This window comes from Scheffersomyces amazonensis (genome assembly GCF_036850825.1).
Source record: "Scheffersomyces amazonensis strain UFMG-HMD-26.3 chromosome Unknown RJT21scaffold_4, whole genome shotgun sequence".
Classification (NCBI taxonomy): Eukaryota; Fungi; Ascomycota; class Pichiomycetes; order Serinales; family Debaryomycetaceae; genus Scheffersomyces; species Scheffersomyces amazonensis.
In genome coordinates, this window is record NW_027042744.1 from 810958 (window position 1) to 833786 (window position 22829).

At 31.7% G+C, this 22829-nt stretch overlaps 10 protein-coding genes across 10 annotated transcripts; 5 read left to right on the forward strand and 5 right to left on the reverse strand. All coding sequences in view use genetic code 12, as the record gives it.

The window, feature by feature from the left end:
- Positions 1-2116: 2116 nt before the first annotated feature.
- RJT21DRAFT_5373 (resistance to Congo red protein) lies at positions 2117-2593 on the reverse strand (the record flags this gene model as incomplete). The annotated part of the gene is made up of 1 exon (XM_064884972.1): positions 2117-2593. The coding sequence occupies one exon, from the start codon at positions 2591-2593 to the stop codon at positions 2117-2119; it is 477 nt and encodes a 158-aa protein (XP_064737878.1).
- A 332-nt stretch (positions 2594-2925) lies between these two features.
- RJT21DRAFT_42181 (uncharacterized protein) lies at positions 2926-5674 on the reverse strand. The gene has a single exon (XM_064884509.1). It carries the CDS (start codon positions 5478-5480, stop codon positions 3258-3260), a length of 2223 nt encoding a protein of 740 aa, XP_064737879.1. The 5' UTR covers positions 5481-5674; the 3' UTR covers positions 2926-3257.
- Positions 5675-5905: 231 nt separating this feature from the next.
- On the reverse strand, positions 5906-6349 carry RJT21DRAFT_114707 (uncharacterized protein; the record flags this gene model as incomplete). Its single annotated transcript, XM_064880272.1, has 1 exon — positions 5906-6349. One exon carries the CDS (start codon positions 6347-6349, stop codon positions 5906-5908), a length of 444 nt encoding a protein of 147 aa, XP_064737880.1.
- Positions 6350-7165: 816 nt separating this feature from the next.
- Positions 7166-10318, forward strand: RJT21DRAFT_42184 (uncharacterized protein). Its single transcript, XM_064884510.1, has one exon. It carries the CDS (start codon positions 7467-7469, stop codon positions 10200-10202), a length of 2736 nt encoding a protein of 911 aa, XP_064737881.1. The 5' UTR covers positions 7166-7466; the 3' UTR covers positions 10203-10318.
- Position 10319: 1 nt separating this feature from the next.
- RJT21DRAFT_133026 (uncharacterized protein) lies at positions 10320-13077 on the forward strand. Its single transcript, XM_064883170.1, has one exon. The coding sequence runs from the start codon at positions 10511-10513 to the stop codon at positions 12851-12853; it is 2343 nt and encodes a 780-aa protein (XP_064737882.1). The 5' UTR covers positions 10320-10510; the 3' UTR covers positions 12854-13077.
- Positions 13078-13255: 178 nt separating this feature from the next.
- On the forward strand, positions 13256-15097 carry HIS7 (imidazoleglycerol-phosphate synthase). Its single transcript, XM_064882010.1, has one exon. The coding sequence runs from the start codon at positions 13289-13291 to the stop codon at positions 15053-15055; it is 1767 nt and encodes a 588-aa protein (XP_064737883.1). The 5' UTR covers positions 13256-13288; the 3' UTR covers positions 15056-15097.
- Positions 15037-18199, forward strand: PLC1 (phosphatidylinositol phospholipase C). The gene has a single exon (XM_064882011.1). The coding sequence runs from the start codon at positions 15257-15259 to the stop codon at positions 18119-18121; it is 2865 nt and encodes a 954-aa protein (XP_064737884.1). The 5' UTR covers positions 15037-15256; the 3' UTR covers positions 18122-18199.
- On the forward strand, positions 18200-19669 carry ENP1 (snoRNA-binding rRNA-processing protein). The gene has a single exon (XM_064882012.1). The coding sequence runs from the start codon at positions 18252-18254 to the stop codon at positions 19638-19640; it is 1389 nt and encodes a 462-aa protein (XP_064737885.1). The 5' UTR covers positions 18200-18251; the 3' UTR covers positions 19641-19669.
- RJT21DRAFT_121187 (uncharacterized protein) lies at positions 19670-21629 on the reverse strand. Its single transcript, XM_064882013.1, has one exon. The coding sequence runs from the start codon at positions 21480-21482 to the stop codon at positions 19704-19706; it is 1779 nt and encodes a 592-aa protein (XP_064737886.1). The 5' UTR covers positions 21483-21629; the 3' UTR covers positions 19670-19703.
- RJT21DRAFT_121188 (CCR4-NOT core subunit) lies at positions 21630-22788 on the reverse strand. Its single transcript, XM_064882014.1, has one exon. It carries the CDS (start codon positions 22721-22723, stop codon positions 21767-21769), a length of 957 nt encoding a protein of 318 aa, XP_064737887.1. The 5' UTR covers positions 22724-22788; the 3' UTR covers positions 21630-21766.
- Positions 22789-22829: the final 41 nt, after the last annotated feature.

The following is a 22829-nucleotide window of genomic DNA, read 5'->3' on the forward strand; positions in this document are numbered from 1 at the left end:
CAGACTGGATGTTGTAGTTTGAGAGTCTTTTTACCATTTACTTCATCCTCTGTAAGAATCCGATTATTATTTAATGTCTGGGGAGCTCGTGCAATGGAACTGTGTTTGTGAAGACGTCATTAATTCTTTTTACTTCTTCTCTATTTTTCTTAATTTCATCTTTAGTTTCTAAAATAATAACGATTATGATAAAAATTGCTAAAAGTCCAAGCATCACTAATAAAATCCCAATATATATATTCAAAATGATTTCTCCAACTTCAGAAAACAGATATTTGTCTTGCAGACAGGTATCTCTGGGAATAAGCATGTATTGATCTATTGATTGTAATAATGAGCTATAGTATGATCCTCTAATTCTGTTGGAAATAGGCTTGAAGTGAATTAATATAGAAAGGGAAGAGAAACAAGCATAGTGAAAGGAAGAATCTCAAATAAATTACTCGAAACAGGCAACTCCAATTTTCAATTGAGATAACGTTCCTTAGATATTTCTATTTCTTATACAATTGATACAGCAAAAAAATTTTGCTTCCATCCATTCCTTTATATATATCAATAGTAATAAGTTAATATCCACGGATTTGACAAAATACGTGTGAATTGGTTTTTATTTGATTTGAAAAAGATGGAAATAACATATACTAAATGGCTGCAAAAGTAGTGCGCCTCAGATTTTATCTGTTCAAATTTAGGGTTTATATGTCGGTGGAGGAAAGTTTGGAGTTTCAAGGTTGAGGTAATCGTGCATGGACCTATCATTCAATACACTGACATCAAGAACTACATCCAGACTGTGTTCACCGGTATTATTGACATTATTAGTATTATTAGCATTATCTCTAGAGGTCGTAGCGGGTATTGTTTGAAGATTAGTTTGTGGTCGGAGAAGTGTATTAATGTTGATATTATTGAGTACCACAGAAGGTATAGGCTGAATTGTTACTGTATTGATAGTCCTATTTGAAGGTTTTGATCATGGTCCTAAACAAACTTTTCTACATATTATAATGAAAACAATTAACAGAAACAATACAGCCAAGATTACAGCGACAAGGACATGACCCGAGCTAATATCACGCTTTATTATAATTATTGGCCCTTCTCCTGAAATATACATATTGTCAGCTTAATTGATTTATGTTACTGTAAGTAAAGTGATTTTAATTCGACATCTTAATTCGATGTGGTTTATCTACAATTAAATACATTTATTCAGATGCCAAAATGTAAGTGATTGACATAACAATGAATGACTCGTTTGTAATTTCTGAATCTCTTCAAATTTTAAATTTCGTCTAACCGTGTTCCAAATCAAGCATGCGGATGCAATACGCACGGCCCTAATTAAATTTGCATGATTGATTTAAGCTTTAAATTTCATGCTATATACTCCATTGTAGCAAACCGTCAATCACTACAAGTTTACCGTCGGAACAAATATTAACATAGTCGAAATATTATAAATTCTGGATATTGTAATTACGTAATGGTTAATTAATGTATTAATATTCCTTTTTCATTCGGCTCAATGGCTGTAATTACAATGCCCAATTGGTTAAAAAGAATATTCATTATTATGTTAATGAATTAGAGATGACTGAGTTTCTCGATAAGATTGGGCAACCCGTTTTACACAATGTGCTGTTAATGTTCGGCCCAATTATAATTCTCGTCTCCCGTTACAGCGCTCGTATTTTTTATTGCAACGGCTGAACATTAAAACTAAGCCGAGTCATCAATCGGAGCTACCTGACCAAAGTTTATTACTAGCTCGATATGGATGACTATATATCTTACAGCCTTTCCAAGTACTGTATATTCAAGAAATAAAGATGACTCATATTAAAGAGCCACGGTTTAGAGCCGAAAAATAAAGATCCGGAAAAGTTAATCAATCTAAGTCATTTAAGTCATTGAGCTGTAGAATAGTAGATTGATTGAGAGATTCAATCTTCTTTAGCAACTAATTCTCGTGTGCATTAAATTGATGCTTACATAGTGAGACATCAATCTTCTAAAATAAATTTAATACGACGTTTAGTATGATTATAATTTTGAGATACATTAACTATATATATAAATTGTAAAACCAAACCATTACTCCCATTTAAATCTAAGACTTGTAACCAGGAGGAGGTCCTTCTGGTCTTGAATAGCTGCCTGTAACTTCTTGAGCTTCATCATTAGCAACCCTTGATGGACCATATCCTGCTTGTTCATAGGAGCCTCCACCATAACTTTGTTCCGGTTGTGGTGGTGGTACATAAGCACCATAACTTGATCCAGTATTTCCATAACCTTGTCCCTGTTGAGAATAATAAGCCGAGCCAGTTTGAGTGGTTTGTGGATAACCTCCTGACGGCTGTTGATTTGGAAATGGTTGCTGAGTAACGACTGGTCTTTGTCTAAATCTTCTTCTTCTAAGTGCAAATATAATTATAAATGCAAGAGGTACTAATAATATGAATAATAAATACCATCTATGACGATACCATGGATTGGTATAACCATTCGAATAATAAATTATTCTCTTCACCAAGGATACATCACTGTCCGAGGATGCGGCTGAAGAGAGCTTTTGAATGAACATCCTTTATTGAATTATCTACAATTTATTCAGTCTATGAAATTAGTAAACGATTCAAATCACTTAATTATATTATGAAAGGAATGGTTATGATATTAAATACTTTCATACGTATTTTTTTTCTTGTAGTCAGGCCAAGCCTTTACCTGAAATTACGTTATCCCTCTTCCTTTTGCTTTTTCCCTTTGCCTGATGTAATGCATGGGCTTAGTAGTTTGTGTGGGGTTGTGTGCAGTATGGTTGCTCAAAGTGCGTGGTCGTTGTCTGGCACATAGTGGCCTACTTAGAATCGGTCCACCTTGGCTTTGATCGGAATTAATTGATTAAGAAAGATGATAAATATAGAAAATTAGTTAGTTAAAGCGGACAAAAGACTATCAATATACCTTTCTATAATTAGACATATTGTGCATCCACATAAATTTAGATCTAGATTGAATTATGTAATATATAGAGTAAGAAACCGATTTAACGAAAGCAAAACTAGTATTTAGCTAAAATCTATCTTTAGTATCATCCTGGTATTGAACCTGAGGTGGGCTCCAAGATTTTACTGACTTATAAGCTGAACAGTGAGTTCAGTCAGAATTAAGCTACCACACGACATAGACAAATCCTGTATATTACTGGAATATTTTGCAACAATTAGCGATTTATTATAATTAGCCTAATTGTCTTCTATTGAAGACGTTGGAGAAAGAACTACGTGCTCGGGTGTAGTATCACTATTGTTTAATACCGGACTTTGGTGGGGATTTATGACAGCCTGTAGCTCTTCTTTTTCCTTTTTCTTAGCTTCTTCAAACTCCTCTATTCCTTGCCTGATAGATCCATTGGTTGTCGAATGTCCAAATCCTAGAAAATATACTTGTTTTTTTATTTTGTGATATGCTATTTTTTCAAATTTAATGGCACCATGAAGAATTCCTTTAAGATGTATATCATCGATTGCAATGTTGGCTTCCTGTAAAAGTACTTCTGTATCTATCTCATTCGCCACATTTGGGATGTACTCTAGAAGTAAATAAAAGCCCTGTAAGTTTTTGTACCAATTTTTACTACCTTTGCGGCTGCTGCTCCAATCCATGAATCCAAATTTGAAAAGCTTTGGAACATAATTTGACACATCGTTCGAAAAGTCAAAACTAAAACTATTCAAAATGAAATATGCTCGTAACTCGGAAAGAAATAATGCAAGGACATATGATAGTGTGTTGAAAAATTTATCTCTGGGGAAAAGTTGATTAGAGAAGCTAGGAGAACAAACGGGATTAAGGACCTTTAGAACTACTTCTTCACCCTTGTTAGGTCCAGAAATGTACTTCAATTTAATAATGTCAGAAAAAAAACCAATTCCATTTAAGCCTACAGATTGTAGTGTACGTACATATTCAAAATCGCTCCTTTTAAGTTCATCAGTTTTATATTTTAGTGATTTTGCGAATTTGTATTGTGGAATAGATATCTTAAAATTGGAATTTATATCGCTGACATATTGGTCTCCAGTTTTCAATAATTGTGAGAACTTGCCAAACCAAACATCACGAACAAACAGATTTCGAAACTTTGTTTCTATTTTCATCTCGCTCTTAGTCAATACCAAGGATTTTTTTAATCTGTTCAAGCTTTTCTTCTCAATCAGACCTTCATTGAACTTTTTAAATGCATCACTCAATACAGTGAGTACGATCGTATTAATTCCATAATAACCAAGTTGATGATCTAGCATTCTTACCATAAAACTAATTTCAAAGACAAAACCCTCATCTTCGGTGAATTTTTTATGTACTTCTTGCTCAAAATTCGTTTCGTCTATTTCAACAATTAATACACAATTCTTATCCACTACAAATGCGATGGTAGTTTCATGGTACAACATTTGAAAACCGCATAAATTGATCACTTGTTTTAAGTCATTTTCCAGATGTTTGCCCTCAGTGAATAAATTTTTCAAGCCGGAAATTTTAATTTCCATTGGAACTTTGTAATTCCATCGTTGTATACCTTTGTTATTCAGTTCTTGCAAAAGTTGAATAAAGCGTATTTCTGGAGAACCTCCATAGTCTGCATATTCATTCGCATAATCTGCATATCCAATTTGACAACTCCATATATTACCGCCACCACGAGTACTCCATGAATCAATAATAGGATCCAAATATATTAGTGATATAAATTCAAGAATATTTTGCACGTTAACTAATAAATTTCTGGGGAAATAAGGTCTATTGATACTTATCTTCTTTAAATTGCTGATAGAAATTGAAACCTGTTCCAAGTTCTCTAAAATATACTTGTCATCATCACATTTTTTTAATTTCGGTTCAATTTGGCAGTACTTCTTAAAATGATCATTTCTTGAAATAATTGGCGTATCATTTGTAATAGTTGGTTCTTTGAAGCTAGGGAAAGTAATCCAAATTGAAATAGATACAAATATGAGATTTGTTATAGTGCTTCTAATTGTATTTCGTTCTGTCGAGTCTCTTCTATGTTTTACTAGAGAGTAAATGGCATCTCCTGCCATGTCATTAACTTGAAGAAAGGCCGTGTTCAAGTCAATGATATATTCTTCACTACTTGTGTAAGCTTCATCTAGTCTGAAGTGTCTTCTTGCTGGAATGATATGAAAGTTTGATACAATATAACCAAATTTTGTCCGATTATTACGAAGTACTTTTTCTTTCTTGTCAAATTCACTCTCATCATCTGGAGTTGAAAGATTTACTAAATTCAGGGACAATTTATTCTTCCATGGTAACCAATTCGCTAATAACTTCTTCTCTTCTTTGGGATTATTGAAGAAATTGTAATCTTTTTCATTGTAATATTTTTCTAAAACAAATTTCAGAGATTCTCTAATATAGTGTTCATCTAAATAATCGTCCATTCCATTCCAGTCGATGAAGACAACTAATGTACTATAGTGTTATTTTAATCAATTTCAATCGATTTCGCACTTCTATACTATGTTATTTAAGCCTCGTAAATTCTCTAGGACCGTAGTGGCGTTCTAACTAACCTTATTTTTTAAGGAGTCATCTAATCAAAACTTACCCTGCGAGTTGCAAATATTATACATTTAAAGTAAAATGTATATTGTACATATTTATCTCTACAAGCAAACCTTAAATAGACTTTTTGCACCCAACATTTAAGTAAGACAAAATATATTAGAATATATTAAAACATATTAGGAAAGTTAAAAGTATGACATAAAATACAGAGAAAGAAGTATAAATTGAATATATAGGGAAGAAATAAAAAATAATGACAACAATGCTAGGGATGAATCTAAATTATGGATATATTGGCTTAATCCTTAACGTGAGCATCTTCTGGAGGAGGAGCCACATAAGGTGGAGGAACCACATTATTATAAGCATCTTTTTCTTGAGCTAAGATATGAGGAGGTGGTACACTTGGTCTTGAGTAATTTGTTCCATGAGGTAAAGCTGGAGGAATATAACTTGTTGGTCCACTTTGTTCTTGTGGAATATATTGTTGTTGAGTTTGAGATTCATAATATTGTTGGTTTGGAGAATTTTGTGCTTGTTTAGCTAATTTTCTAAATCTTCTTCTTCTGATCCAATATACTAAAAGCATCAACACGACAGGAATGATTAAAAGAAGAAGTAAGTACCATCTATGATTGTGCCAACCACCATGAACGACAGGCACCATCATCCATCTTTTAGAATTAGAAGTGACAGTGGAAGTGGCTTCAGCCATTCGCTTTGAAATTGTTTCAATGTACATAATTATAGTGTGTAATTGATTTAAGTAAGTTTAAGTTTAATAGTTAGAATTCAATTAAAAGAATTGTAATTGAATTGAGTTAATTTAATTGATTGAATTGAGTATGGGGTTATAAGAATATTTACTACATTAATAGAATTAAGAATTCCTACATATATATATATAATTATGAAATTCATTGATCGACACAAAATAAATGAGATCATCGGTATCGACAATGACAAAATATGGAAATGTCATCAGATGTGGTTAAAAGAGGTGGTCTTGCAGAATTCCATACAATAAAGAATCTTTAAAAACTTGACACAAATGATGTCTAATTTTGTTAGGGCGCGGCTCGTATGCAGGAGCGATGACTTTATGCGAGGCAAAGTACATACAAATAATCATTTGTTTAGTGTACTGCTCCTGGTTTTAAGGTGTTCCTCGGCACGACCCCATAGTGTAGAAGATATTCGAGCCATTTCCCTAACTGACGCCTTTAATGTATTTATCAGATTTTGATTGTCTACATGCAGGTATTTAATGAATGATTAACTCCCTGGTCATTTCCTTATCATTTAACACCTAATACTTTACATACAATAATTTCAATGTCATACATTCATATTAAATCAATAATTAATCTTATTATACTAACATATCCCGGTACCAGCACTACCCCTATTAAAAGAATAAATTATCAAATTACTCGACATTTCAGCCGAATAATTACCTATTGAAAAATTCTTGTTATCTCTCAATTTCTATGCTTATGTAAGCTACATAGAAAATCTGTAAACCAAAACAATAAGGAGCTAAAAATTTATTAAAATTTATTTTGAGGAAGAAAAAAAAGACTAAAAACCTAAATAGGTACTTAACACCGTTTTTGCATTGGAGTATAGAGCCAATTGAACAGTGTGTAGTTATTAAGAATATAAGTGATAAGAGATATTGACTATATAATTACTTTGTTAAATAATTTTTTTGTTGAGTTCCATACATTTTTGAGTTGAGTTATATAGTAACGATACCTTTTTGAATGCACATAAAAGTAATCACTATATCTACTACATTTTCTTGATCTATACATATATCACTTAATGCTAAATTAAACTATTCATTATAAGACACTATGAGTTTCTTTGTGGTACCGGCTGTATCGTATCAGACTCAGCAAAAGATTAATAAACATAATCAAGAGAAAGAGAAACGGAGAAAGAAGAAACTCCAATCAGAGAGAAGACAACAGCAAGCACAATCTCAATCTCAATCTCAATCTTCTCAATCCCAAACTCAAAGTCCTCAATCTCAAACTCCAATTCTTGATATACCTGAAACTTTTAATGATCAACATCCTCGAGCTTCATCTCATCTGCTGTTACCTTCATCATCTCAATCTCCACCTCAAATACAATATCTTCAAGCTCAATCAAATTCATATTCTCATCCAAATTCTTCAAATTCAGGACCTTCAAGTCGAAAAATATCAGATCCATCAGATACTGGTTCAATAATATCTTCAGGAAATTCATTCAATACATCTTCATCAATTTCAAAACCAATTGATGAAAATAGTCCAAATATTTATACCAATCCTCATCATTCAATTGATCAACCTGAACCTTCCTATATAGCAGAAAGATATGCTACAACCTATGTGGCAGCTAACCCTCCAACAGCTCCAGGTATACAAAATCAAAATTCAAATTTCCCTTCATCACCAGGACTAACAAGACGTCAACTTGATGATTATTATACAACTAATATAAATGCTAATAGAGCTCCTTCTTGGTCAGATTTAACCATACTTAATGAAAGAGAACGTGAAAGAGCTAGACAAAATTCAACTTATTCAACTGCTTCAAGTAATAATTCAGGCATAGCACCTGCTAGTTCAAATCAATCTAAGTATAGAAGAAATAGTTCCTTATCATCAGGTCACTCAAATGCAGGTCTTATGATGAGTACTCCACCAGGTAATACTGGATCAATATCTGGTGTTAGTGGAGGACCTTCTTCATCTTCTACTCATAAGGGTTCTACTTCATCTAGATTCTCACGAAAATTCTCAACTACTTTTACATCTGCAACATCTAATTCGGATGCAAAATCTCAACGATCTCAACTGATACAAATTTCTCCAACTCAACTGGCAGCCTCTTCTGTTCATTCAGTTGATATTCCACCTTTTAAAACTTTACTTGATTTATCTCAACTCAATACAATTGAAGCAATGAAACCAATAATAATTACACCAGCATATCATATCTTTAGATATAATAATTTTCTTGAAATGTTATCTGAACATCATAGTAATGATGCCATAAATTTTGGTAGTGTTCGGAATCATTTAATTCTTAAATTCATTAATCGTCATAAAAATTCAAAAGATTTATTAAAACAATATGAACTGGTTCAACATTATGATATTCGATTTTATGAAAGTATTCTTGCTTATGAATTAGCTGGAGCTAGAAAATTTGTTCGTGAATTATTATTAGAAGATCTGGAATTGGCTAATAGACCCATGCAAAATCATGAAGAATTAGTTCATGTTAATTTTTCAAATTACGTTCGTTATTTACTTTATTTACCTCCAGTTTATAATCGAAATAATTTATCTGAAACTGAACAAGCTCATTATAGATATAAAGATTTATTTAATAAGATTGCAGATGCATTATTTGTTTTAAAAAGAGAAGAATCAGGAGATATTTCAAATGATGAAGATGATTCAAGTACAGTTAAGTATGGTTTATTGTTACAATCAATTGCTAAAATATCATATGAATTCGTTTTATTAGAGAAATATCATATCAATATTTTAACAAAATTAACTAATAATTTCATAATTAATGCTCGATCAGTTACTTCATTATTTGATAAATATAAAGCAAAGATGTCTGAAAATGATCCAGAATCAGTTAAAGTATTACTTTATAATACTTATTTTAGTATACAATATGCTTGGTATTTATCAATTACTTTACCATTTGTTCGTGTATTTGAAAGTCACAGCTATGTTGAAAATGCAAAACTTATGAGTGAATTAGAACTATATAAGGAAGTTGAACCTAAGACAATTAAAAAGAATTTTGAACCTAGTGATTCAGAATTGTATACATACTATTTTCAAAAACTTGGCTTTGAAAACTTTCAAGATTTTAAATCTCATACTCCTAAACGATTAATAAGATTATTGAAAAATATAGATAATCATTCTCCTAAATATTCAAAAATCCGTCGTCATGAAATTCCTGATCCATCAGGAGCTTATTCTCATAAGCCAATGAATTTTGAATTTTATTCTGATTCATTATTAACTATTCCAGATGAAACTTTTGATTTTATTCAAAGTCGAGATTTATGTCTTCAATTAACTCCATTGAATTTTAAAACAATTCTTCGAGAGTTTTATCGTATTATGAAACCAGGTGGTGTTCTTGAAGCTCCTGTATTACAATATGGTTCTGAGTCTATTCGAAATTTTACTAATCAACCAAAAAATTCAAGTCGTAGATGGAAATTTATGGATTTAGATGTTCAAGATTATCTTGATGTAATTCCTAATTATCTTGAAGTCTTACTTCATGAACTTAATTATTTATTTGGTAAGGGAAGTGTGAAATTTGGTATTGTTGTTTTAAACAATAAAAATGATTTAAATAGTTTCTGGTTAACCCATGTTGGAATGCAATTATATGAAATGTTTGGTAAAATGGATGAATACTGTGTAACATTTAAAGATCATGATGAAACTATTCTGTCAAGTATGAAAGATAATGTATTCTTTCATGTTAATATTACTTGTACAAAAAGGTTAAAACCTTCTTCAACAGTCAGTAGTAGTGCAGCGTCAACCGCATAAGTAGTTTACCCTTTGCTGGTCAAAGTTTATTATATTACTTCCTAACTTTTTAGATGATTACTTATCAATATATAACAATCTAGATAAATTTAGTTTCCTTAATTATGAGCAATTTTGTGTACTAACAATTTTTTAATTTTTATTTTTTTGCACCCATACAAATTCCTTTTTGCAAACTCTCAATTTGTATTATCATTAAATCCTCCTCCTTTTAAACTCCTTACCCAACACACTTTCAATTTGACTTATTGATAATTTCTATAATTCAAATTTATACAACTACTCCCCGTTTTAATTATCCTCCTTCAATGCAATACAAAGCTTTGAAAACAATCTTTACCGCTCTTGTCGGTTCTTGTGCCATTGGTGCAAATAAACTTGATAGTTTTATTAATTGTGGTGATGAATCAACTCCTTTAATTTCAATCATTGATGAATCTGACTCTGAATCTGAATTTGAAACTTTTGAATCAATTAGACGTATGAGAAATGAAAGTAATGCTCGACTCCAAGGTGCTTTAATTGGTACATTTCCTTATGGTACTCCTCAAGGAGAAGCTCTTTATGACTCTCGTATTCCTCAAATGGTTGGAAAACCTCGTCCTTGTACTTCAGTTTCTGGTGTTTTATTTGGTTCTGATCATCGCCGTTTATCATTTAGAAATGGATTTAATGAAATTCAAAATAGAATTGAATCCAAAAACATTGTACCTTTATCTCCAACTGTAACTAGTAATTCTAATACTAATGTTGTTGTTATTGGTGGTGGTAGAACTTCTTCTGCTGCTCTTAAAGATTTTGAAATCCCAATTCCAAAATCAAAATCTATTAGAAAAAGATTAACTGATTATATTAAAAGTTCTGGTGATGATAATTCTGATGATACTAGTAAACCTCCTTCTAGTAGTCCCAAATCATTTAGTTCATTTAGTTCATTTAGATCTAATAATTCTTTTAGAAAATCTTTCAGACACTCATTATCTTCAATAATTTCTGAATCAAAATCATCTGCCACTACTTCTACTAATCATTCAAATATTATTGTTAACTCTGATATTTATCAAAGTAATACTACTTCAACTACTACTGATACTTGTGATATTAACATACTTGATGGAACTAAACCTGTTAACACTTTGAGAAGACATAGTTTTAGGTCTAGTCTAGTAAGACTAAGAGATTCATTTAGATATGGACTGCAATGGAAGTCATTAAATACTGACTCTAGTTCGAATTCTGATTCTTATACCCGTGGACCTATTGTCTTCTCTAATAGTTCAAGTCCTTCTTCAGTTCCTTCTGATTATTCTTCAATTAATCAAACATCTCATATTGATTGTACATCTAATTCTGAATTTGATAGTAGATCAATCACTAGTACTTCTAGTTCTAGTTCTGTTGTTTCCTTTGGTAGTTTTATTAAATGTAAAACTCAATCAAATACTTCATCATTTATTATTGTTGTTGATGATGATGATACAAACTCATGTAAAGATATAGAAATTATATCTGACTTTGATGGTTCAACTGCTACTAACCAAAATGGTAATTCTGCAGATGATTTAACTATTTGTAAAAAGCCTACTTCATTCATTAATAAGAGTTTTGTATCAGATCATAATTTCAATTCTTCAACTACTACTTATAATACTGATGGTAATACTGATAATAATACCAATACTGAAACTGAAACCGAAACTGAAATTATTACTAATCTTCATATTAATACTAATATTGATGCTGATACTAATCCTGATACTAATCATGATACTAATCATGATACTAATGCTGATGCTTATACTGATACTGATTCTGACATTGAATCTGAAACTGACTCTGAAGCTGAATTCAACTATATTTCAAATGAATCTTATGTACCATTTATAAATCCATATTCAAAACCAAATCCAACTGCTTATGATTTTGAAGTTACTGAAAGTTCTTCAGTTGGATATATAAATTATTTTGCTACTAACGTCATGGATATGTACAAATTCTACCACATTGAAAATATGTTTTATAGTCGTGGATATCAAGAACACTTTAGAAGCTTATTACCAGGTGGTGATACTTATAAGGATAGAATCATAGTTCCTTATAGAACATCAACAGGCCCATTTTATATTGCATATCCTACTATTATTGGTAATCCAGCTAAGAAACCTCAAAACAATTCTCCTTCTATTAATGCTAGTCCTGAAGATCATGAAATTGAATTTGTAGAGTATGATTATGGTAGAATGCCAAAACCAATGTTAGATGGTCATAAATTCCCTGATTTAACTATACCAGTAATTGATCCATATATTAAACCAGTAAAAGAAAAATATCCTAGTCCCCTTTCCAAATGTTATCTGGTTAATGATATTGATGATGACTCTGATTCCATTTATAGTGATTGTAGTTCAGATGACAGTGATGAATATTTAAAAACTTTAAAAGAATTAGAAGATGGCTATTTTAATGGTCCTTTTGTTAATCCTGATACTACTGAAATTACTACTGCTGCTAATATTAAAACTAATACAAATAATAATATTAATTCTAATACTAATTCTGATGACTACTACCAAGAACTCAGTAATTCAAGAGTTATCAATCAAGTCGAAGAAGACTTCTATTCTTCACTTTTTGCTGAATGGTGGTTCTAAAATATAATAAAACAAAACAAAACATAAAAACAAAAAACAAAAACAAAAAATAACATAAAAAACAAAAAAATAGGGTATTATATATATACCCTGGTGTTTTCTAGGCTCTTTATATTCGAGCATTCTCTAACACCTTCCTCTCTCTCTCTCTCTCTATCTTTCTCTCCTTTCACTCTTTACTTCTCTTTATTACCTACTCTTCTTTACTTTTGTATCATAGACACTCTAAAATAAATATTGTTTCCTAAATATCTGTAGTATTCTGTAGACATCGCATCAAGTAGTTTTGCATCTTACTGAATGGCTGCTAATAAAAATGGTGACTCTTTTTTTTTTGGGTTGACTCTTTTTTTTTCCTTAGTGAAAAATGTGAAAAATATCTATGAGACATACGGAGCAAATAACCAATTCAATACATTCAACCTTATAATAACCATGAGTATGGAAACTGTATACATAATTGATGTTGAGAGTGGGAACTTACAATCCTTATCCAATGCTATCAAATACATTGGTGGGTATGACATTAAATTCATTCAAAATGAAGAAGAATTCAAACAGTATGATTCCCAAATTGAAAAATTAATCTTTCCTGGTGTAGGTAACTTTGGACATTTCGTAAAGGAATTACGTGATAGAAACTTGGTTGAACCTATCAATAATTATATAAAAAGTGGAAGATCCTTGATGGGGATTTGTGTAGGTTTACAGTCATTATTCAAATCATCAGAAGAAAATCAATTCCAAGTTAATGGTTTAGACTTATTATCTGTTAACCTTAATAAATTTCAAGTAAATGATCCTATATTTAAGTCAAAGAGTTTGAAGAAATCAGTACCCCAAATAGGTTGGAATCATATAAGTCAAATTAAAATTGGTGATAAAATCCTTGAAAAGTCCAAGACTTTATATGGAGTTAATTTAGTTAATAAATTTTATTTTGTTCATTCATACGCTGCTGTATTAGATGAAGCAAATAAAAAGGTTATTGATGAAGCCAGTGTTAATGGTTGGGACTTTGCTTATACTACTTATGGATCAGAAACATTCATTGCGGCAGTAGCCTATAAAAACTTCTTTGCAACTCAATTTCATCCTGAAAAATCAGGTATTGCTGGTTTAAAAGTAATTAGAAATTTCTTACAAGGGGATAAATTTGCTCCTAATGAAACTACCACTACTATTAATGAAGCATCCGAAAAAACATTGACTGGATTAAGTAGAAGAATTATTGCTTGTCTTGATGTTAGATCTAATGATGATGGTGATTTAGTAGTTACTAAAGGTGATCAATATAATGTAAGAGAATCTAATTCTGATGGTTCAAATAAAGTTAGAAATTTAGGTAAACCAGTTGAATTAGCTACTAAATATTACAGACAAGGAGCTGATGAAGTTACATTTTTAAATATCACATCATTTAGAAATTCTCCTATTAAAGATTTACCTATGTTAAAAGTTTTAACTAAGGCAGCTGAAACAATCTTTGTACCTTTAACTGTTGGAGGAGGGATTAAAGATTTAATTGATCCAATTTCTGGTGAATTGGTTCCAGCTGTTAAAGTAGCAGATTTATATTTCAGATCAGGAGCTGATAAAGTTAGTATAGGTACAGATGCTGTTACTATTGCTGAACAATATTATGCTAACAATAAACAAAAAACTGGAAAGAGTTCAATTGAAACTATTTCAGCAACATTTGGAGTTCAGGCCGTTGTAATTTCTGTTGATCCAAAAAGAAAATATATATCATCACCTAAAGATACTAATATGAAAGTAATTGAAATAACTGATTCTACCAAATATGGACCTAATGGAGAGAAATATTGTTATTATCAAGTAACATCTCAAGGTGGTAGAAAAGTTCATGAATTAGGTGCATTAGAGTTATGTCAAGCTTGTGAAGATTTAGGTGCGGGTGAAATCTTATTAAATTCCATTGATCATGATGGTTCTAACAAAGGTTACAATCTTGAACTTTTACAACAAATTAAATCCAATGTATCTATTCCTGTTATTGCATCATCTGGTGCCGGTAATCCTGATCATTTTAAAGAAGTATTTGAAATGGATTGTGGTATTGATGCAGCTTTAGGAGCTGGTTTATTCCATAGAGGAGAGTATGAGGTCAATGATGTTAAACAATATCTTTTAGATAATGCCCATATGGATGTTAGATTAGAAACTGATATAGATTTGTAATCCACTTTGTGTATAATATAATATAATATAATATAATATAATCATCACTAAATGGTTGTCTTGCCATGGCTCTCTCACAAGACTGAAAAATTCCCTGTAGCGAGAACTTTTAGGGGCCATAAGTAACTTTAAGCCTCTAGGACCTATAACTCATCCGAGCTAGTGGCGATAATGTTACAAATATAGGGATCAATAAGTATCATGAGTTCAGATCATCAAATAGGATTGACATCCATCATAAGTCCTAGTGATAGTTCTAATCAAACTTCCCCATCAAATGAGAGTCCTCCTCATGCCACCATACTACAGCATCGATCTAATTCTTCACCAGTACTGTCAAGTTTACCAACACTATTTACTAATTTAAGAACTAATGATAGTCAAGGAGATTCTTCATCACAAACAGGTAGAAGCTTATTTCGAAAGTTTCTTCATAAAAATAAGTCTGAAGATGATATTACTGGGGGTCCGATATCACCACCTCGATCTCGCACTAACTCTTTAATAAGAAGAGCATCGGGTTCAAAGAGTCCAATTCCGTTTCTTCATCTTGGAAATAGTGGCGGTAATAATTTGGCGTTATCTGATGGTGATGAAGTTGAATTAGAACCATCTATTTATAGAAGTATGGGTAATATTAAAGTACCTCAAGTTCTTTTACATGAAGGATTATCATTATTGAAAGTATCTCAGAAATCAAAAAAGAGAATATTACTTAAGATAGATCCTAGTAACTTTATATTCTCTTGGAAGAATGCTTCATTTCCTTCAGCAACTATAGCTTCAACCATTACTACTTCAGCTTCAAATTCTTTTCATAAAGTTGTCCCTAGTTCAATTCATACTCCTAAATCAAAAGTATATGAATTTTCTTTAGATAACATTAAAACCGTTTCATATCAGAAAGAAGCAACAAATTATCGAGAAGAATTACATATCTCTAAAGAGTTTGAAAATCAATGGATTACTATTATCTATTTCAACGAAATTAAAAAGAAATTGAAAACTTTACATCTTATTGCTGATTCAGAACATGATTTAAGGAAATTAATTAATGCCATAAAAAATCTAAAATTATTACGAGAATATTTGGCTAAAGAATTATTTATTGATGCCAATAATATAGATGAAGATAAGATTGAAATTATAATGGGTAGACATAGAAATTCTAGTGGAGATAATGAAGATGGTAAAATTCATCATGTTCGAGAATTCATATCCTTTAATGATATACTAAAGTATTCTAAGCGTCTTAACATAAATTTAAGTATAACTTACTTAAAAACAGTGTTTAATGAAGTTAAGAAGACTCGAAATGCTGATGAATCAGTATTTGAAGATGGCTTAAATTTTAATCAATTCAAATTATTTGTATCATATTTAAAGAGAAGAAGCGATATTCAAGATATTTGGCATAGTATCTGCGGTCAAAATCAACACAGGATGTCGTTTGATTTATTTAAAAATTTTGTATCAACTACTCAAAATGAAAGTATAGATGAAGATCAACTTCAAAAGATCTTTAGGAAATTTGGTTCTGAGAGTCTGGACTATTGGTTACCAGAAAATTTCAATAATTATTTACTTTCTAAATATTCTCAACCGGTAAAATCAATTTTTGAGGAAATACCTGACTATTTTAATCATCCTCTAAATGAGTATTTCATATCTTCATCTCATAATACATACTTGATGGGAAGACAGGTTGGAGGAGAGTCATCAGTTGAAGGTTATATTAAAGCATTACAACGAGGTTGTAGATGTGTTGAAATAGATGTATGGGATGGTGAAAATGATGATAGTGAACCTATTGTAAATCATGGGAGAACCTTTACTGTTGCAATTTCCTTTACTAACGTTATTAAGGCTATAAAAAATTTTGCCTTTGTTTCAACTACATTCCCATTAATAGTTAGTCTTGAAATAAATTGTAATGCAAACAATCAGAGGAAATTAGTTACTATCTTAAAGGATATCTTGGGAGATACTGTAATCTTACAAAGAATTGATATTGGAGGAATTCTACCATCACCAGCACGTTTAAAGAATAAGATTCTTCTTAAAGTTAAAAAGACTAGTCCATTTAGCGATTTAATACCAGTAGATGGAAGTTTTACTACACCAACCTTATCATCTACAACAACAACGACAACTACATCTTTAAGTGAAGATAATGGTTCTGGAACTGGGTTTATTATTGGAAGAAGAAAGAAAAAACATGCAAAAATTATTGAAGAGTTGAGTACTCTAGGAGTTTATATTCAAGGTATAAAATTTAGGAACTTTTCATTACCTGAATCCAAAACATTCAATCATTGTTTCTCACTTAGTGAAAATACAATAAAATCAATGTTAAAGGATGAAAGTAAGAGAATTGCTATTGATAAACATAATAGGAAATATTTAATGAGAGTATACCCATCTGGTTTTAGAGTATCATCAAGTAATTTCTTACCATTAAGATGTTGGTGTAAAGGAGTACAAATGGTTGCAACCAATTGGCAAACATATGATTTAGGACAACAATTAAATGAAGCAATGTTTGAAGGAGTTCAGAGGAAAGGATATGTTTTAAAGCCTAATTCCTTACGGAAACCATTAATAAAATCTATGAGACAACTGGTTATTAGTATGATATCAACTACTTATAAGTTTTCTATCACTATGATTAGTGCGCATCAACTCCCTAAATTAAAGGATGAAGATCATGCTATAAATCCGTATGTCATTATTGAGATCTTTGGAGTATCACCATTAAATGATGAAACTAAGATAATGACTTATAATACATGTACCATATCAGAGAATGGATTTAATCCTATTTGGAATGAAACTTTCCAAGGTAATATAACTACAGAATCAGAAATGGTATTTATAAAGCTCAGTGTATACTCTACTCTGTCACTAAATAATGAAGGTGATAAAGGTACTTTTATCGGTGGTCTTGTGATGAGACTTACTGATCTCAAACAGGGTTACAGGTACTTACCCATCAGAGATAAACTTGGTGAAGAGTTAATATACTCGTCACTATTTGTGAAGATAAGTTATGAGCAGAGCTCGTGAGCATCGGGGAAAAAAAAAAAATATCAGAACTGAAAATTCGATTTTTTAATTTTTAATATATATATATGTAAGTAGGCCTAGTTTAGTAAAGGTAATATAGACACAAACAGATCAATAACAGTATAGGATCATGGGTAAGATCAGTGTGTCTGAATCTAGAGGTAAACCTCGTCATAATCCTCTTTATAAAGATATCTCTTCTCAAGGTGGAAATTTAAGAACTAATCCAAGGTCATCGCAAGCTTCAAAAGATTCTAAATCTAAGAGACAACAGAAGGAAGCAGAAGAAGAAGGATATCTAGATGCATCTACTTCAAGAAAGATTTTGCAGTTAGCCAAAGAGCAACAAGAAGAATTGAAAGCAGAAGAAGAAGAAGAAGGAGACGAAGGGGTATCATTTGGATCTAGTTTCCCAGTGTCACAAGCAGATGAAGAAGAAGATGAAGATGAAAGTGAAGATTATTCTGATTTTGAAGGTGAAGAAGAATACTATGATGAAGAAGAAATAGAAATCGATGAAAAGGATGCTGAATTATATAATAAATATTTCCAATCCAATGGTGGTCTTGGAGAACAATCCATAAACTTAGCCGATAAGATTTTAGCTAAGATTCAAGAAAAGGAAATTGAAAAGCAAAAGCCAGCAGAGGGTGTTTTATTACCACCAAAGGTTATTGCTGCCTATGAAAAAATTGGACAAATCTTATCTACTTATACCCATGGTAAGTTACCTAAATTATTTAAAGTTTTACCAACCTTAAGAAATTGGGAAGATGTCTTATATGTAACTAATCCTGATGCTTGGACTCCCCATGCTGTCTATGAAGCCACTAAGTTGTTTGTATCCAATTTACAAGCTAATGAAGCTCAAAAATTCATTCAAACTGTTTTATTAGAAAGATTTAGATCATCCATAGAGGATTCCGAAGATCATTCCTTAAATTATCATATTTACAGAGCATTAAAGAAATCATTATATAAGCCTGCTGCATTCTTTAAAGGTTTCTTATTACCATTGGTAGATGGTTATTGTAATGTTAGAGAAGCTACCATTGCTGCTTCTGTCTTAACAAAAGTTTCAGTTCCAGTTTTACATTCATCAGTTGCCTTAACTCAATTATTACAAAGAGATTTCAAACCAGCTACTACTGTTTTCATTAGAGTTTTAATTGAAAAGAAATATGCTTTACCATACCAAACTTTAGATGAGTTGGTATTTTACTTTATGAGATTCAGAAATGCAAGTCAACAACAATTCCAAGATTCTATGGATATTGAAAATAATGGAAATCAAAAAGGTCCAGAATTACCTGTCGTATGGCATAAGGCTTTCTTAGCATTTGCTCAACGTTATAAGAATGATATAACCGATGATCAAAGAGACTTCTTATTAGAGACTGTAAGACAAAGATTCCATCATGGTATTGGACCAGAAATTCGTAGAGAATTATTGGCTGGTAAACCAAGATTGACTGGTTCTGAGTCTACTAAAGAAGGAATTATGGTAGATGCCTTTTAAGTGTAGTGATACATACTTGTATATTAGATAGTAATATTATATATTATAATGTCATTAGTATATTTAAACTCCTTCTATATTAGTTCTTTTACTAGCTTCATCGACTAAATGATCAAAATCAGCAAATACAGCGTAATAACTTTGAACACCACCGATAATGGTTAATGCGACACAACTACCTATCCAAAGACCATGAAGAGTTCCTTTAATTGGTGAGTAAAATGTCAAATATATGGATAATGGTAAACCTACAACATAATATGAAAATAAATTGATTATACCACCAATCTTAGTTTGTCCTTGACCTCTAAGACAACCTGCTGAGTTTGCATTCACAGCGTCCGAGATTTGCATCAAAGCAATTAACCACATAACATTTTGAACAGTTTTAATAACGTTTTCATCATCAGTAAAGGCCTTTGCAATTGGAGTCTGGAAGCAAAATAATGCTAAAAAGTTTACTAATGATACAACAAGACCACAAACTAATGACACTTGAGTTGATTTCTTAGCAGCTCCACCAAGACCAGCACCTAAAAAGTTAGCAATACGAGTTGATGATGCAATACCAAGAGCAAATGGGACTTGATAGGTTAAAGATGCCATTGTTGCACCTATAGATTGAGCTGCAAGAGCAACAGTTCCCAAGTATGAAGCAATTAAAGTTAATATTTCAAATGCAAGAAATTCTGCTTCCAACATAACTAAACCTGGAATAGCTAAATTAACTAATTTTCCCCAATTACTGAAAGCTTCTTTAAGATCCAATCCTCCCCAACAAATCAATGGATGATGGCCAGTTGGAGTATCTTCAGGTTTAACAAAATATATTGTAGAAATATATAATCCAATAGCCATTAACCAGTAATTTATAGCAACTGCCATTGGAGCACCAAGGTATCCAAACAATTGAACCAATAACCAGTTCATTATTAAATTGGAAGGAGCAGCTATTAATAATACATAAGTTGATATATGAAATACTCCTTGGGCTTGTAAAAATCTCTTTCCACATTCAAATAAAATATATGCTGGAATACCTGGTGCAATGTATTGTAAATAAACAGCCGATAATTTGGCAGTATCTTTATCGGGAACTATAAGACAAATCAAATCATAACCAAAAAACATCCAAATGATTAAGATTGGGAACATGACTACTATAATTAATGCAGAACATTTCTGTAAATAAGTACCGACTAAGGTATACTTACCGGCACCAAAAGCTTGAGGACATAAAGTATCTAATGCAGTGGCTATACCTTGGATAGTGGCATAACCGGTTATATTTGCTGTCATTGCACCCATGGATACAGCAGCCAACTCAGTTGCACCTAAATGTCCCACCATGAATACTGAAACTGTTGATAAGGAATTTTGTAATAAAAATGTTAATACAAGAGGAATCGAAGATTTGATCAATGCCTTCAACTCTATTAAGGCAGTAGTTTCACCTATCTTTTTAGTCAATACTGCTTCTTCAAATGCATCAATTAATTGTTCTTCATCCTCATAAACTGGTAAATTATGATCTTTTAAGAGTTCTCTCTCTTCTTGCAACAATTCACGAGCTATTTCTGATTTACGACGAAATCTAGAATTCTTAGGACCTGGACTTAACAATGCCAGTCTTTCATTGGCTTCATTAGCTTCAAATATTTCATCATCTCCAGTTACAGCAGGACTCAATGACTCATCTGCATCTGAAGTCCCAGCTCCAATAAAATCTTGAGGGATGTATAAACCTCCCTTCCCAACTGAGCCAAATACAACTGAGGCTCTTCTCTTGGTATTGGAGTGGGTGAATTGATGTGACTGGTGTGATCTTTCAACGCTTGACATCTTCCCTAGGTTTTACTTAAGATGGTATAATTGAAAAATTTTAATATCCTGATAAGTAAATTTAACCTCTGTTCCGTCTGCAAATGTAGCATTTCTTTTTTCTTTTTATCGCTCGGTAATGAGCTTGCCGTATCCGGAAATTCTCATGCGCTTTTTGAAACATTTGTTTATTGCTAATATACAAAGATCTCTCTATATATATATCAAATACATACTATGGACATTTTACATTATTATACAGTTGGGAATGGCTGCAAACCCGTACTTGCAGCATGACATCTAAATCATTGAGTTTCATTGATATTGGCTAATAATTGTGCTAAACATCTCTTAGTAGGGACATCATCTTGTAATATCATAGAGAATGTACCATCTCTTAAGGGCTCAGGAAGTAAAGTTCCAAGAGCTTTTCTTGCTTCCAAATTATCTGAGAGTCTCATATAACATCTTACTACGTGCTTTAATAATCTACCTGAACTATTGGAATTTTGAGGAGGAACTTGTGCATTACTTGTAGTTGCACTTAACTGTTCAATCATCTTGGCTAGTACTGTTGCCACAGTATGGAATCTTTCATAAGTAGTACAAATATATGACAAACCTTGATCATCAAGTAAGATTTTTTGTAAAATAAATATGGCTACTGTTTTGGACAATTCAGATGAAATTTCCATAATATTCAAACAAAGAGGAACAATTTCAGTGGTAAGTAAAAAATTTATTACTTCTGGAGTATCATTCTTTACTAAAGCACCTATGACTCCTAAACTCGTTAGTCTTAAATATTCAAATGATCTTTGTCTGGCGTTGGTAGATAAAAATGGATATAAATATAATGGAAGATTAGCACTCAAAAATAATCCTCTGGTTTGAACATTGGATGCAACACATTGTAATAATGCAAGAGCATTACAAACTCTATTGGAAATAGAAGCTGTTAACGTTGGAGGATTTAAATATGGATATACACTTGTGATTTCTTCTAATAATACAGTCATAACTCCAAATGAGTTCCATAAAACTAAAGCCAAATCATCATACTGTTCTCTCTTCTTCCCCAACTCTAATAATGCACGTTCTCTATTAGTACCACTAACTAATTCAGATATCCATTGGTAAATTTGTTCATCACTTAACGCTTTATTGCTGGGGTTGGTCGGGTCGGTTGAAGTTGCTTGTTGGTTAGGTTGCCCTTGAGCAGGCGCATTCGCTTGCCCTTGATTTGGTATCGATTGGAACATTTCCAGTACGTCTATTTCGATACCAGTTACTTATAAGTTACTCTATAAACACGTCTAACGTCTAGTTATTAAGAAACTAAGCATAGGAGATTGTATTTAAGGCCAG